The sequence below is a fragment of the Panonychus citri genome, unplaced genomic scaffold, assembly GCF_014898815.1.
Source record: "Panonychus citri isolate SS breed McGregor unplaced genomic scaffold, ASM1489881v1 Contig00040, whole genome shotgun sequence".
Taxonomy (NCBI): domain Eukaryota; kingdom Metazoa; phylum Arthropoda; class Arachnida; order Trombidiformes; family Tetranychidae; genus Panonychus; species Panonychus citri.
In genome coordinates, this window is record NW_026515445.1 from 1,241,474 (window position 1) to 1,258,690 (window position 17,217).

Genomic DNA, 17,217 nt, shown 5'->3' on the forward strand with positions numbered 1-17,217 from the left:
AATTATCTATTCCTTTGCGATCTAGTTTATTGTTTTATTATTTTTATTTTGGAGAAAAAGTTTCATCTTTAATTGTTACAATCAAATTAAAATTATCAACCAAATCAACTCAATTGATTGATTACCTTTTATCATCATCATTTCACTTTACTTTTGTAATCAATTGATTGTTGCTGTTGGTCAACTACCGGTTTTTATTTGATTGTTGTTGTTTTAATCATGATAATAAATAATAATGTACTTTCATTTTGAACATCAATTGTAAAATATTAGCCAAATATTTTTCAATCAACAATCAACAAGAGTAACAATTAAAATTTAAAGTTAAAACAACAATCAGAATACAGATTGATAATCATCTCAACCTCGACCTCAAATGATAAACTCGTTAATTGTAAATTATTATCAAATCTTATGTGGATTTCCTGATTCCGGTAATAACAATACAATCAATGTTATCATGATCAACTAATTTCACAATCAAAGTTAATTGGTGATCATCATTAATAACAATCGTTCAAACCTTAACAAAGTTAATCAAAAAGCATTTGATTGTTGATCTCAATCAAATATTAGTGACAATTAATGCACAATGACCACGTAAATTTGCTTACAAATAGCAATCTACTTAATTGTTGATACAATTGTCTTGAAAAAAAAAATGATTGGTACAAATCAATCAAACCCTTTAATCACCTAGATCATTAAATTAAAATGATAAACAATCAATTATCATTAAATAATCGTCTCTGTACCAGGTAAACATGGCGATTCCCTCAAGGTATTAATTGTTGATTGTAATTTTTCATACAATTAGAGGAAAAAAATGAAAAGTTATCATGATACAGTAAACATATTATCAATTAAATAAAAGAAAACTTTCATCAATTAAATTACAGTAACAAAACAATTTAATCTGGTTACTAATACTATAATTAACAATCAAATCAAAGGGTTCATCTCTCATAGACTCTAAAGTCATTGTATCATTGCCCTGAGCATTTCCTGAATATTTTAAACAGTTAAGGGAAGTTTAATATTAATAATGATGATAATGATACTTGATGATGATAATAACGATAATGATTATGATGATTATGATGACAACATGTAACAATCAACAAACCATATCAACTGATTGTTGTTGTTATTGACAAAATGATTTACACAATGAGATACTTTTTTTATTACGGTGACTTTGTTTATTATCATCATTAAATGAAAAACTCATAGATATCATGATGATGATCGTTATCATCCCGTCATCATTTTAATCATTAACATGATCATTAACATCAATTGGTACAAATTGTTTACACTCGAGTTAAATTCAGTTAAATTCCCGGTCTTTTTTTCCCATTACTTTTTATTCAATTTTTGCTTTCACTTTGAGGTTTTTTTTTATTCTAATTTCATATCAATTTTATCGTTGATTTTTTATATGAAATTTGTTATAATGTTGATTGTGATCAAGGGTGATGACGAAATTATCATTTTCTTAATTGTTCTGATGATTATCATTGCTTTTCTTGCTGAGAAATTCACTTAATTGTACCGGCAGAATCTCTGAACAGAGTTAAATTGTGATCGTTTTTTTTCCTTCTCATTCTAATCGTCAACGTAATTACAATCAATTTTGATTATTACGTCAACGAAAAATCAATGTTAACAGTTAATCATTCAATTTTTTTACACCTTGATCCTATTTGAATTGATTGAACTGATTTAACCTTGATTGTGATCAAATCAAAAGTTACTTTTATACAACAATTTAACTAGAAAATGTTTCTCAAATTGGTTACCATTATTTTGTCAATCAACTTATCATAATTAATTGCGTGTTAATTGTTTAAAATGTTAACACATGTCCAATCAAACAGCAATTGACTAAACTAATGACGATAATTGTTAGTAAATCACGAGAAAAAAAACCACAATTTAACTAATTAACTTGAATGGTTTTCTAGGTGCTATTAGAAATGAATAGCTGATTGTCTATGAACCCGAAGATTTAAAAGTTATCAACATTTTTACGTTAACCATCATTATGATTAGTTGATTGTTGTTCATGATGGTGAAGATGATGATGATGGTTCCTTTTAAAGGCAACAACCTTACCAAGTCCGGAAGATGGACACAAGAAGAGCTTCTTGTTCAGATGACCTGGATGATGATGAGGATGATAAGCTAATTCCAGACTCTCTTCCTTTCATGATCAACATCAAGTTTTAATCATTCCAAGTCCATTGTCAGTATTTTTTTCATTGAGAAACTTTTGATTATAAATTGTTTGCATCATATTTACAGATGATGTGTTTTCATCAACAGTAGATGGGTGGATGATGATGATGATGATGATGAAGATAAGGACAATAAAGGTGTGTGAATGTATCCTAGTGGTAGATTATTTAGATTTTCAAGGTTACTATTAGTGGTCATTCATCAGTGAAGATGATGGTGAAAAAAACACCAATTGAAAAGATGAAGAAAAAACTTTCTTTCATCTGAATTCAGTCAATTGTGAACTTTTATCATATTATCTTCATTTCTAATCCTCCTCATCATCATCCTAATCTTCAATCATTATCATCATTCTGATTCCTTATCCCTTTTATTGTAAGATTAACCATTTAAATTGCTTGTATCACATTTCACAATTAATTTTAACCGTTTTTTTTTTTGAAACAATTTGAATCGTTAATCGCAACCAATCATGAATCAAAAGATGTGTATGAGGTTAACCATGTTCAGGTAATTTCTCAACCATAATAACAATCAGATGAAAGTTGAATTCTGATTCAGGTTAAACTGAATTAACTTTCCTTTTATCACCATCATGATTCTGGATGAAAACGATAAAAAAATGCTTTCAATTGTTGTGAAAAAATCATCTTCTTTCATCATAATCATCAGTTGATTGTTGAACAATTGACAACAAAAATATCATATTTATTAACACAGTTTGTCAATTGTTGTTTGATTGTTTATGCAGGTAAACCCAGTAATCTATTATAACAATTGATGAAAAGTGGTTGTCACAATCAAATTATATCTGAGTATCTTCACATTGGACTAATTGTTGACTTTTAATTGTGATCAACTCTTTGTCCAGAGACCAGTCATTTCCTTTGACCAAAATGGTTGATTATTTTATCAAGGAAATCAATTGTGATTAGTTTAAACAGTAAAGATTAATAATAGATAATAGCTATTAACAATCAGCTGATTGTGTCTCGTCCTCAATTTTAATTACAATCAAAAACAACTTTATCCAAGGTTAATAATGAACAAGATTATCCATTGACCTTTTTTTACCATATCATAATCACAATTAACTTAATCATTCACTTGATAGTCATCAGTGTTCATCTTAACATTTATCCTTGATTAGTGTGTAAGAAATTAATATTATTATTCAATTACAATTAACAAGTAATCATTTTAATTTCAATCAATTTTACTTTTTACTCGTTTTTCTTAGATTGTTGTATTTTCCATTGATTGTTGTTTAATCATCAATCAATTGTTGATGTTTTCATTGTAGTCAACCTGTCATAATTAAAAGCTTCACCTAGATTTGATTGTAATCATTAACTGTTACTTTTATTTTGTATATTTTTTGGCAAAACTTTAACTAATATAATTTGTTTTGGTAATTATAATGATGATTAATACAATTGATTGTTATCCATAAAATTGGATCAAAAGTAAATCAGAAACCATTTAATAAGTTAATCATATTATGATTATTTTTAATTCTCATTCCAACTTCCTGGACACGATTAATTTGTAAATACACCAATTAATTTAATTGAAATGTATATTTATTATTTTCTTCCCTAGCAAACAATCAGATTGATTAATCATTAATACTAATCAACAATGATGATCAATGTAAACGTACGCAAATCAAAAAAAATGTTAGATTAACAATCAATTTTGATTGTGATGATCTAATGCTGATTCTTGTTTAATCATCAACGTAAAAATTATTAATATTATCAAAGTTCTTAGCTCATTAACAATCAACAAAATTTGAAAGTAAAAAAAAGTACAATTCAATTGATTTCAAGGTTAATTGCAACAATTTAGCTTTGGTCACCTCCAGATCTTAATACTGGTCAGTGCAATATCATTTGCAATAGATAATCAAATGAGTAGCAATTAAATGTAATGATAATTTAATTAAGGATTTGCTAGTCAATCGTTTTTGGAGTAAAAAAAAAAATTTCATCGATAATGATTCAGGATAAGTGATGAACTTTTCTCGTATACTTTTCATTATCTGATTTATTTCCGGAATTTAAATTCAATGACCTCAGCTAAGGATAAAACCATGATGATGAAGATGAAGATAAAGATGAAGATGAAGATGAAAATGAATGGACAGCTCGCCTTTGAATGGATAAACTTTTTCTAGTTGTTTTTCCTCTTCATCCCTTAAACCGGTTCCATTAAAGTCTTGATATTTTGCCTCAAGCAATTTGCTGGCTTTGTTTTGCCATTAGATTAACGGATTTTATTACCTTGTTAATCTTAATCTTCATTAATCCACAGGTTGAGATGCTGTTAATCTTTCTGGTCAATCGTCTACTCTTGTAATTTGATTACCTATTAATTTAACTGAGAGTTTGATTCCCTTTCATCTTGGTGATTAAATAATCACAACCATCTGAATGATTATAACAATTTTAATCAACAACCATTGAGAGTGTAAACTGTTAAAATGTAATCAGTTTCAATCCTATTAATTAACGTTATCAAAACCAAATTTAGTTATTGTTGTTTACTAATCACAAATAATGAATAATTATCATGATTAATAGTGATGGTTTGCATTGGCAAATATGGTTAATTGATCATCAACTTGGTTATTGACAAAATTTATTCATTTCAGAATAGTTGATTACAAGTTAATTGTAAATTAATATCACAATCAAGCTGATTATTGATTACGTCAAGAGATTAGAGTCATGATTTTCATGTCTATCAGTATTAAATGATGATAGTAATTTACTTTGGTTATTATTAAGATGATGATTCAAGTAACAATTTAACCTTGATCACTTTCCTTTGTTAAAGTGCTTCAACAATTTACCTTCACCATAGGGATTAGAGGTTAATCTGGTTCTGGTTTTCTTTTCTTACCTTTCACCGGCTCTTTGGCTTTAGATGAAACTAGAAAATGAAACTGCCCAAAGAAAAGTTGCTTGACCAGATATTTTATCAACTATCAACACCGAAGTTCCTGAGTGACCCAACCCTCAACCCACCGAAGTCCAAAGGAGTTTCAGAGGGAAAAGAATTTTTTTCAATTCTTCTTTGTTAATTGACTCGCTTTTTCTACTAGAAATTAACCTGATGGCACAATTGATTTGGTTTGAAGGAAACTTTGCTCATCACAATTAGTGTTACAATTTGGTCTAATTGTTCAGCACTAGTTTGGTTTGTAGTTTCTCCGTTTGGAGGTGTTGACTGTTTGGTTACCATGACAACAGTTTCTTTTCTCTCTCTTTTTTTCTTCTCTTCTCATCTCAATCGGAATCTCTTCTTACTTTTAGCATGGCGCTTGTTCGGATTGGATCCTTTGTCTTTTGACAAAACTTTTTCTTTCTCAAGTTATTTATGTAAAATGTTATTCAATCGTTAATTTGTGTTCTACCAATTAACAGTTAATCGTCAATTAAATCAATCATCTTTTTCTAGTTAGTGAATCAATTGATCAACTGAAACCATCGGTTATCCAGAGTTAAAGTTTTTCTTTTCTCTTTTTCAATTTGTTTTCATATTCTTTTCTCTTTTCTCTTTGTTATTTCTTTTAATGATTTCATTCATTTTAATTACGGAATCCAATTATTCAGAATAACAAATCAAGTAACCAAACATGATTTCTGCTCAAAAGCGAATGTTAACTTTATTTTGTATTACCTTTGTATTGGCTACTTTGATGACCATCAGTCACTATGGAGGACCAACAACTCGGACTGGCAATGGCCGTCGATTGGTTTTAAACAACGTTGACCAAGAAAAATTGGTTAAAATTTTAAATTCTGTGCCTTACCAATCGTCATCATTATCCGATTTAATCAATGATAACGATGAAAATAGTAACAATCAAATTAATTTCCAACCTTCGCCACTGCCCGTCAATGTGCTAGTTCAACAACAACAACAACGCCAATTCTCTGAGAAACCATCATTGTCTTCCTCTTCTTCTTTATCTTCTTCATTCTCTTCTTCAAAACTACTATCATCGCCATCATCTCATTCACCTGTGATACAATCATCGAAAATTGTTCCTTCCCAATCTTCCACCATTAATTTGTCTTCTTCACCCTCACCTCCTTTACCACCATCACTTTCTTCATCTCCCCCTTCCAATCGACCTCTGCAACAATCTTCGCCACTCGCACCAGCATTTTCTGTGATCACTACTCCTAAACATTCACCTTCTCCCAGTCTCTCTTCCACCCTGTTAATGAATCCTCTCAACCGACAGCCATTAATCGTAATGAGACTAAGAACCAAACAGAGGAACAAAAGTTCAGAGGATTTTTCACTTCTGATGAGATTGCCTTAACTCGTCAATTTCTCATTGACAAGCCCAATTTCTGTGATACTGACAATGGAGCTTCTCTTGACCTGTTGATTTTGGTTAATTCGGCCATCGGGAACTTCGAAGCTCGTCAAGCAATTCGAGAGACATGGGGAAAGTTTGCCGTTGAACGAGGTTCTCTTTTACTGTTTCTCATCGGTGATTCGCGTGACTCTTTCATCAATGAACAACTTGAAAAGGAGAATCAACAATATTCTGATTTACTTCAAGGTGCATTTATCGACAGTTATTACAATTTAACCCTTAAAACAATGTCAATGATGAAATGGGTTAGTGATAATTGCGATAAAGTTAAGTTTGTTTTGAAAGTAGATGATGATATGTTCATTAACATGCAATTATTGGTTGACTTCTGTGAGACCCGAAACTTTACCAAATCAATTATTGGTCATATTGGTAAAAAGTGGAAACCTCATCGTGACGTTGGTAGTAAATGGTTTGTTTCCCAATCAGTTTTCAATGGAACCTATTTCCCCAATTTCGCCACTGGACCATGTTACATGTTCTCAGGGGATGTGGCGAAATCCTTGAGTGAACAAAGTTACAAGATGAAACCTCTTCACTTGGAAGATGTTTTCATGACGGGAATAGTTGCTGAGGCTGCGAAAGTCCGTCGATTAAACTATTCCTAATGAAAAATGTTCGAGTCAAGGTGACCCCCTGTAATTTTAAGCGTTTTATGACCAGTCATAAACACACACCGCAAGAGATTATCTCACTTTGGAATCAAGTCTACGATGAGATGGATAAACCTTGTGAAAAATCAACTTCCAAGCCAACAGGTTCATCCTCAACTAAACCACCCAAAAAGACTGAATCTTCATCTAAAAAACATAACCAATGGCCAATGGAACAAAAGACAAATGTTATAATAATTTAATGTTCATTAAGCATGATACTCATGTTTCAAGCCTTTGGAAAAAAAGATCATTTTGATTCCATTACAAACAAACTAATCGTTGTAAAAAAGTTTCATGCTACAAGTGAATTAACTTGTTAGCATTTAATCCTGTTTTCGTTACTTTCTTCAGTAACCCTTGTAATAGATTTCTAATCTAACCTGTCTCTCTCTCTCTCTCTCTCTCTCTCTCTCTCTCTCTCTTTAATTACTTTTATCCTTTTCCTCCCTCACCATAGAGTAAGAACTTTTTACTCTCCTCTGAACCTCTTCTCTCACTTTGTGTATTTTAATGATCAACTGTGGTACCTTTTCCTATGATAATAATTTGTTGTTATCAAATTTTGAGAAGTGATTAACCCATTGATTGCATTAGAATTGATTTCCCATCGTTTATTTTGTAATAATTCAACTTGATTACCATCATGTCATCGATGGTAATCAAGTAAATTTAAGAAAATGTTAAATTATCCCTTAACATGGAAGCAGTTTTCCAACTTGGAAGTTAAATCGTTGTCATGTGAAATTCATCATTGATTAATGATATGACAATTTATCCACAAGTTAAGTTTAATTTCTTAACTAATCAATTTCCAGTTAGTAATTTATTCTTATTTAAAATTATATAAATAATTTTCACCAAATTTTCATATAATTCTGATATTTCATATAATTACGATTCAACTCTCGACTTGGTCGAAACAACTTCCAAATTGTCCCAATTAACGATAAAACTTGGATAATACAATCAATTATCAATCATATCCCATCGCATTTGTTAAGACGGTAATTTATTGATTATTTGTCTAATTATCGCCAATCTAATTTAATTATTTGAAAAAAAAACATTCCTTGATCTTATTTTCACTATTTCACCATTACTATTATCATTATCATCATCTAATTGTTTATATTAATCACTATTGGATGTCCATTAACCCAAGTCTCGTGTAATTACATGTTATTGATGAAAACGTAATCAGTTAATTAACTATGAAACAGAGAAAAGAAACTCAATTGTAAATATCTATTTCCTTAACTGTTATTGGACCGAATTTGTCAAAACAATTAAATCCGGATAATCCTTTAAATCTTGTGAAAATTGAGGAGCTTCATCCATCGATAAATCAACGAATAAAAATCATTCCGATTGAATTATTAATCCATCATTTGCATTGACTCTTTACTCGATAATTTTGATCCTTAATCGATCGCGAGGATTATAAGATTAACTTCGGTTATCCAATTGGTGTTTCACTTATGCCACAATTTTAATCTTCTACATTTGAATTGAGTTACATCAGGTTGGAATTAAGTTCTAATCTCATGAAGCAGATTATCTGATCACAATTAATCTCCTGAAAGAAAAGCGGAAATCGACAAACTGATGATCGATTTAAGTGTTTTTAGCGAATCGCTTCCATTGAGAATTCCGAATGAAATCTGATTATTTGAATGGATAGAGAATTCTAATTATCGGCTATCATGATATTCTTACCATAGGTAATGAGAAATTACTTAAATTATGTAAATTAAAAAGTTTAGATTCGAAAATGGGTTTTCTCCAAACTGTTAATCTTTTAATCAAACAATTGAATTCATCGACTTATCTGATGTTTTGAAAGTTCGCAAATTATAATCTAAATGATTAATCAGTGAATTTCCTAAGAACATGGTTACAACAAAGAAACGAGGAAATTAACTTGCAATAATTAGATGAATTTAATTATTATGACAAAAGAAAAAAGTTCGAAATAAATGAAACATCAGAGATAATTGTAATTATTGTTGATAATTATGCACACAATTTAGAGATGAGTGAAAGATAAAATGAAAATTCAATTGTAATCATTTGTTTGAATCAGTTTTCTGTTTGTTTGTTGTGTATTTTCATGATAAGATTCATTTAGAATGAAAATGACAAGAGGTAACATGATCTAAATCCAGAATGAATAATAGGAGGGAGGAAATGAAGATGATAATGATCATCATGATGAGAAGAAACCAAATGAGAGATGGTTGAGTACAATTAACAAGTTCTCTTTGGAACTTAAACAACAAATTAATCAGAAAGTTGATGAATAAAAATTGATGTTTGTTGTGTTTTAGATGCTTGATGAATACGTTTCGCATTTTCGGGGCTTGATTTCCATCGTTAAGATAAAAAGGAGATGCAGTTGATAATTGATTTAATGGAAAGAGTTTAAAAGTTGGAGAGAAAAGAAAGTGAAAGTGGATGATGAAAGATGATGAAAGAGAAGATGGAGCGAAAGAATTGGCTAAAAGTAGATGAGAAGACTGATCATTTTGGCAACAAATGAGTGATTTTGTGTGTATTGTTTTGAGAAGATGTAATTGTTGTGTCATGTGAAGAATCAGAATCGATTTATGATTTAGGAATGGCTGCGATAACAAGAGAAATTAACATTGGTAAAGAACCAGCGAAATTGACACACAAAGTTAGCAGATTGTTTGTCTCTTTTCCTTTTCTTTTCCTTTTGTTGTAGTGGTCAATTCACATGGAACGATATGGACCTTTCATCCTTAAATACTGGATTACATGAGATGGACCACCATTGACTATTTCAGCGGGTATTTCGGAGAGAGGACAATTCTCAATGCTCATGATTTGTAAACTTGAGCAAAGAGCCAATTCATAAGGTAGATTGTGTAAATTGCGATTATCATTAATATAAAGTGTATCTAATTTCTCCAATGTACCTAAAGAAAGAAGAAAAAAAGATGGAATTATTTTCTGCCTTGGACAATATTATTAATAAGAATTGAGTAAAAATGAATTTCTTACCGATTTCTACAGGAATAGAAGTCAAATTATTTTCTCCTACACTTAAATATTCAAGATTAAAAAGACGACCAATTGCTCTAGGGAGCATTTGTAGTTGATTACTTTGCAATATTAGTCTTCTCAATTCACGCAGAGAGCCTGTGGTTAGATGGAAATGGAAAATTGTGATTAGTCTTAAATTGAAATGATCAAATTTGATTAGTGATTAGAAAGAAACTAACCAATCTCGTTGGGAAGTGATTCCAATTTATTCTCTTCTAAATCTAAAACCTTGAGACTATTGAGACGTCCTATTGTATATGGTAATTTTTTAAGAATATTGTTCGATAAAATAAGAACTTCAAGGTTCTCTAATCGTCCAATGTCATCAGGTAAATTAGATAATTGATTAGTTCCTAAATTCAATTCAACCATATTCTCCCAAGTACCAATATCGAGAGGAAGTGCAGTCAATTGATTGTCTTTCATGTTCAATTTTGTTAGATTTTTAGCTCGAGAAAATATTCCATAAGGTATTCGGTTGATTCTGTTGTGCTCCATGTTAATTGACTAAAATGAAGAGAAAAAAGAAGATAATTAATTAATCAGTTTGGGATAATCACTATGGGGAAGAAGGTTAAACATTTGAAACAAATGGCATCATCATGAACCATTTCAGTGAGAAAAAAAAAACAAAGTTAAACTTGTGATTTTATCTGCATAGACATACTAATGATTAATCTGCAATTAACTTAATTGTACCAATAAAAAGTTGCTGAGACTTGAAAAATCTTTAACTACTTGTAAAGTATAAATCTCAATAGTGATCAATTTCATCGTAGAAACATAAGTTAATCATAAAAATTGCTATTTGTATTTAGCTTTTTCTAATCACAATTTCTAATTAGCTAAAATTAGCAATTGCTTTAAATGGCAATCAATATACTTGCACTCAAATACAAGGATATTAACGCTATTGTTATTATAAAACAGTAGCAATTACTGATTATAATCAGAGAGCAAAATATTAGTTGTAGGATGAGGTTTAATAAAGTTATTTGCAACTATTAATAAATTGATTTCCAATCACTTAAATATGACATATGCAAACTGAGGGTTAGTTTATATGGATTTTTGCTCATGATATTTTCCCTCCTTCGTTGATTCATTGAATATACAAAATGGAAGAGGATTTATCAACAATTGACTTGGTGAATGCTCATGAGAAACAAGGGTAATACTTAAAAAGCATCTAATAAGTTCAACGGTTTCAAAAGTGAGTCTGAGTGAACAAGAGGATCTCATGAAATTGATTATAAGGATAGAGAAAAGGAAGAAAAAGAAGATGGAAGGAAGATGAAAAGAAAGAGAAAAGTGTAAATAGTGAGACATCCCTGTCAGTCTCTGTCTGTATTCAAGTTGACTGAATTGGCATGTTACTTTTAATAGATGATTGGTGAGAATTGGAATAGTCAGCAAGTTCCATAAGTGAAACTACTGCATGTCTATTATCAATTTGATTAACTTGGTCATGGTCAATGATGAAAATGGAAAAGTATCAGATATCAGGATTAATAGAATCAAAGACACTTTAGGGTTTAACCTTAAAGTAAAAGTTAGTTGGTAATTCTAGTGGTAGATAAGCTATAATCTTCATCATGATGTTAGTTGTGGATGATGAGGATGAAAAGTCTCGCTAAAAATTATCCTCAGGGTGATTCTCTTTAGAGCGAAAGTCTAACATAAATAGAAAATGTATTTTAAAAGATTCTAAAATTATCAAGATAGAAAACACGACTTTGTGATAATTTGGTTCGCTTTCACATTACAAGGTCTTTTAGAATAGAAATAATATATTTTCTCTATTATCTTTCTTGGTAGTGGACTCAGTGTTTATGGAAGCTGTAAAACTGGTTAATCTGATGGTAAATGCAATAAGAAAATAGTCAATTAATTATGAGATTCGAGTGTAAATACTTACATCAACATTACAGAATTGTGAAGGTCCACCAGCAGGATAAGAGGAAAATTGATTTCGTGAAAGGGTCAAAGTGGTCAGTTTTGTCAGACTAGACAAGAGGCCATCGGGTAATGACGAAAGAGCATTGTTTTCAACGTTAAACTCAGTTATTTGGATACAATTACTAAGAGATTCCGGAATTGACTGTAATCTATTATATCTGGAGATGGAGAGAGAGAGAGAGAGAGAAAAGAAAGTAAAGTGATAAATATTATGATAGAAAGTGAAACTTTGGAAACCTTGGGCTACTGAGCTAATAATTTCTCCTCAAATTAACTGTTTGTATGTTTACCTCAATTCTAATCTGGTTAAATTAACTAGACTACCAATAGTGGCTGGAATATCGGCAAGCTCGTTATGTTGAACGTCAAGGTTGTTCAGTTGAACACAATCACCAATCTCTGTTGACAAGAAAAATAAAGAAAGAAAAGTGATGCAAAATTAATTATGTTATTTAGCTTTAGTTAGTAAATTGTAGTTGCAATCCTTAGAATTGATACTCACCAGGAGGTAATCGCTCGAGATGATTATTCGAGGCATCAAGTGTTGCCAAATTAACCAAACGACCAATCCCTGCAGGCAACTCTTTTATTTTATTCTCTCGAAGACTCAAAATCGTTAAATTCTGGAAATATGAGAGAAGAGAAAATTAAAATGAAAGAAAATGGGTTATAACTGTTCATTTTATGTTATCAGAGCTGCAAAGGGATAAAGTAGAAAGGAATATGAAACGTGAGAGAAACACCTTGTTATCAGATGATATGCACTTAGAAAATGGTCGAATAATCATCCAAATAGATGCTAATCAAACATAAACATTGCAATTTTCGATCAACAATTAATTGCAATATCAACAGCCTTCAGTAAAAAAACGAATCATGAACCAAGTGCATATGCCTTTTTGCATTTAAGGTTACACTTAATTCGCATAATTGTATTTGATTGAATGCAAATGGGATAGGATATTTCTCGTGGAAATTGCATATGGAAAGTGATAAGATTCTTACAGATAAATTTGCTATATCGTCTTCTACGACTTTAATCCGATTGTAGCGTAAATGCAAAATGGACAATGATGTTAATTGGTAAACAACTGGTGGGATTTCGTTGAGCTTATTGTGTCTTAAGTCAAGAACTTTGATCTTTTTTAAATTGACAAGAGAATCTGGTAAACCGACCAGAATATTTTCATTAGCAGCTAATTTCTCAAGATTAATAAGACAACCAATTTCTTGAGGTAAATTAGTTAATTTGTTCTGGTAAAGGTATAATTCAGTAAGATGGGTAAGTTCCTTAATGGATCCAGGTAGTGTTGTGATACTACATTTGGTGAGATCAAGACGCTTTGAACTTTCTTCTTTGCATTGTTGTAATCGCTTCTCAGAATCTAAATGGTCCGCTTGCAATGAGTGTTTCTTTTTTCCAGCAGTTGGTTTGGCTTTACTTCCTCCAGGATGAGTAACGGTGACTTGTTTCACTGAAGCAGAATTCATTCTTTGTTCAAACTGTATCACTATTTAAATGCAAATAAAGCAGAAAAAATGAAAACAAGGTTCGTTTTTAACTTATTGTTGTTTCCACTCAAATGCCACACCTGAAAAGCTTTGATTCTGTGGTCACGATTCAATGACGATGTTTATTTCTAATAATAAAGATTGTTGAGTGAGATTTGCACTAATCAAATTCTCACCAAAATCAGGGAGTTGTTATGTTTTCAACTGATGAGATCTGTAGACACAAAGAAAACAATGAACATCAGGTTACAATTTTTACCAATGGGAAGAAAAATCTGTTTACAGATTCTCAACATGGAGAAACATAAGAAAGAAAGAGACAAGGAGAGAGAAAGAGAGAAAAAGAAAGTGAATCGAGTTGATTGATTGGAAAAGGTGAAAACTGATGATCCAAAAATACTTTGTCATCAAATGAAATTGCTACGAACTGGAAGAAGCTCCAAAATTATGAAAGAAGACAAAATAGTTAATCAAAAACATTGACGATAATTAATTGAGATGAACAACAAAACCAAAGAAACTAAGAAGTGGCAAGAACAAGTCATGTGACTAAACCCGCGGTTAAAAAGCGCATTTTTTGAATAAAAGAAAAGGAATAAATTTTATTGATTCTTTATTGTTTATAATTAAACATTGATGGCCATCAGAACTATCGAAATGTAATGGTTGATATCAAAGGATGTAATGTAAGTATTACATTGGACGAGGGGGCAATTTACCGAGTGGTGGTCCTGGAGGTGGTGGACCGGGTGGGGGAGGACCTCTCATCATTCCTAATGGAGGGGGTGGCATTCCACGGCCCATGGCTAATGGAGCACCAGGAATTCCGGGGGCGACTGATGTTAAAGGTCCTAATGGTAAACCAGGAATTGGACCAGGTCTTGGTGCACCGACTGCAGCAGCGGCGGCAAGAGGTACTCCTCGTGCTTGTGGAGCCATAATTGATGGTGCGGGTCCACCGACACCTCTAACTGGACCTTGTAAACCAGGAGCAGCAGTGGCAATTGGAACAGCAGATGTAGGTACTCCTCTGCCCACTGCTCGTCCAAAACCTGGACCAGGAATAGTACCTAAAACTGGAACACGAGGAAGACCTTCCTCAGGTGGTGGTGGCCCTTCAACTGTCATCGAAACAATTGTCTCTCCTCTTACTAAAATAAATCCCAAGACTCTTTTCTCTTCACGATCTGGACGATTTCCTTTACCTCTAATCTTACGGTACTCCTCACAATCAGCTAAAATAACATTCATATGTTTGTCAAAAGCTTTAAAATGTCCAACTAAATTCCGTGAGTCATGCATCACTACTCTCATTCGGTAGTTGATGAATTGAACCATTTTGTTGTTTTTACTGATCGTCTGTAGAAAAGAAAAACACATTATCATCGATTACAAGGCAGTCTAATTGAATAACTGAGAATGACAATTAATTACTCACCATTTTGATAATTTAATCAATTTACCGGGTAAACAAATTAATTAACCTCGTTTTTCACTTTTCAAAACAAAACTCACACAACAAAAAGTCTCTAAAGTGACATCTAGTTACTCGCGAGAGAATCAAAAGAAGCGGGAAAATCAAAAGTACGAGAATGAAATTTTTTTTTTCGATAAATGAAATCGAGTGATTAGAATATTTTTTCAATGGATTTTTTATTAACATGATAATACTATGAAGATTTAGCTGATTCCATTATAGCGAGTTTAACATCAAGAGGTTTCATCAATTTAAGGTAAAGAAGTAAATTAACTTTGACTCTGGTGATATGAACTTTTTCCTGTCGATTAAAATGAGAAATTTTTATTAATTAACGAAATAATGGTTAATTGTTTAATCAATTTACTAAAAGAAATTCTCACCTCTAGATTAGTCTCTTTGTTCCGTAAGCCAATTATTCCTAATTGTAAGCTTTCTTGTGTAATCGAAATTGAATAAGGTATTCCAATTGAATCGAACCTTTAAACGAAATTAGAACAAGAAATTAGAATTGAAATTGATTTTTTTTCTCAATTTTTTCAATTAAATACCATGAAAATGAGACATTCTGAAGAGAGTTGGAACGATGTTTGAATGGGAATACGGTAATTCCACAGTCTTTCATCTCTTTCATTAGGTAATTAGCGACTTCCTCCAACTTGGAATCCAAATCAGAATTAGTTGATGACTGTATCGAAATGGCAACATGATAAGGAGCAAGAGATTCATGAAACCACATTTCCTGAAATAAGAAAAAGTCACAATTGAAATTACATTTCAAGTTGAATTCGAAACTTAAATCAAAACAAGAACTCACTTTGAAATCTCCGTTCTCGTCCTGTGAACATCCATCGATCATGTAAGAAATGGTCGCATTATCGGGGAAGATCTTTGACCAAATCAAATGTTGATTCGATTGGAATCCGAACATTTCGTTGATTTGATCAGAATCAGTTAAATATTTCACGTTCTCAAGACACAAACTTTTCTCATCAATCAAAGAAGATCTGAAATCGATGGTTACATTTTCCGTGTTGGTTGATTTACATTTTCCAATTGGCGATTGATAAAAGTGCGATGGGCATCCAGATAACTGTGCAAACGAAATGATTACAATCAAGTCGAACAATCAAATTAAAATTGGTACTCACCTTTCGCCACCATCGATACCTTTCATTTTGAAAGGAATAAAACAAATTAAGAGATTGACTTTTATCACACAAAATGATTAAGTTTTTCATTGGTCTTTTGCTTGACCATAAATTCAGATTCTCATGAGGTTCACTAATCACCTCGATTGAATCAACCGAATCAAAATTAACAGCAAATTTATCCAATTGTCTTCCATGTAACAAACTATTCAGACTTTTGAAACTGCTGAGACCAGAAATCGGGAAGACACTGAACTTGTCAATCAGTCGATTGTAATCATTTATGCATCGCTTCAAATTGGATTTAATTATGATACCAAAAGTGGCCAATTCTTTGATTTTTTCAGCCTTTGAATTTAGATGAACAAAACCTTTGCTTTGTAGATAAACGAAACACTTTGGAACATTGGAAGACATTTAAATTCTAATCAATCAACTAAATAGAGAAAAATTAAGAACCAATTGAAATCATTTGAAATGAACAAAAAGTAAAGGAGTAAACCAAGATCGAATTGAACAATTAAGACAATTAAGGTTCTTGAATCTGTTCACCAAGAAAATGTGACTGATCATATGGTCACAGTTTATTTGAGTATCAAGAGATGGCGAGAGGAAGATGATGATTAAATTTAATTTTCTGAACAATCAGCAATTGATTAATTCGTAGCATTGAAACGACTCTTGAATCGCAAATTAATTAAAAGGTTTACCTTTGATGATTCAATCGAAAGTCAAAAGATTTCAACCCATGAATAA

General features: G+C 31.4%; 4 protein-coding genes across 5 annotated transcripts; 1 reads left to right on the plus strand and 3 right to left on the minus strand.

Moving 5' to 3' along the window:
- Positions 1 to 5,078: 5,078 nt before the first annotated feature.
- LOC128397955 (UDP-GlcNAc:betaGal beta-1,3-N-acetylglucosaminyltransferase 7-like) lies at positions 5,079 to 8,676 on the plus strand. Its single transcript, XM_053358752.1, is given in 3 exon segments — positions 5,079 to 6,461; positions 6,464 to 7,240; positions 7,243 to 8,676. Coding segments are annotated over 3 exon segments (1,608 nt in total). The 5' UTR covers positions 5,079 to 5,884; the 3' UTR covers positions 7,497 to 8,676.
- A 686-nt stretch (positions 8,677 to 9,362) lies between these two features.
- On the minus strand, positions 9,363 to 14,319 carry LOC128397956 (leucine-rich repeat protein soc-2 homolog). 2 transcript variants are annotated; one of them, XM_053358754.1, is made up of 8 exons: positions 13,914 to 14,319; positions 13,327 to 13,832; positions 12,824 to 12,944; positions 12,612 to 12,720; positions 12,281 to 12,479; positions 10,542 to 10,869; positions 10,321 to 10,458; positions 9,363 to 10,235 (listed from the first exon to the last, which is right to left on the minus strand). In XM_053358754.1, the coding sequence occupies exons 2-8, from the start codon at positions 13,810 to 13,812 to the stop codon at positions 10,030 to 10,032; spliced, it is 1,587 nt and encodes a 528-aa protein (XP_053214729.1). In that variant the 5' UTR covers positions 13,813 to 13,832; positions 13,914 to 14,319; the 3' UTR covers positions 9,363 to 10,029. The 2 variants fall into 2 exon arrangements, with proteins under 2 accessions (XP_053214729.1, XP_053214728.1); XM_053358753.1 differs by having other exon boundaries at positions 13,327 to 14,319.
- Positions 14,320 to 14,429: 110 nt separating this feature from the next.
- Positions 14,430 to 15,414, minus strand: LOC128397965 (small nuclear ribonucleoprotein-associated protein B-like). The gene is made up of 2 exons (XM_053358765.1): positions 15,272 to 15,414; positions 14,430 to 15,192 (listed from the first exon to the last, which is right to left on the minus strand). The coding sequence occupies exons 1-2, from the start codon at positions 15,272 to 15,274 to the stop codon at positions 14,527 to 14,529; spliced, it is 669 nt and encodes a 222-aa protein (XP_053214740.1). The 5' UTR covers positions 15,275 to 15,414; the 3' UTR covers positions 14,430 to 14,526.
- A 53-nt stretch (positions 15,415 to 15,467) lies between these two features.
- LOC128397963 (DNA polymerase subunit gamma-2, mitochondrial-like) lies at positions 15,468 to 17,090 on the minus strand. The gene is made up of 5 exons (XM_053358763.1): positions 16,462 to 17,090; positions 16,128 to 16,403; positions 15,862 to 16,052; positions 15,694 to 15,790; positions 15,468 to 15,611 (listed from the first exon to the last, which is right to left on the minus strand). The coding sequence occupies exons 1-5, from the start codon at positions 16,876 to 16,878 to the stop codon at positions 15,504 to 15,506; spliced, it is 1,089 nt and encodes a 362-aa protein (XP_053214738.1). The 5' UTR covers positions 16,879 to 17,090; the 3' UTR covers positions 15,468 to 15,503.
- Positions 17,091 to 17,217: the final 127 nt, after the last annotated feature.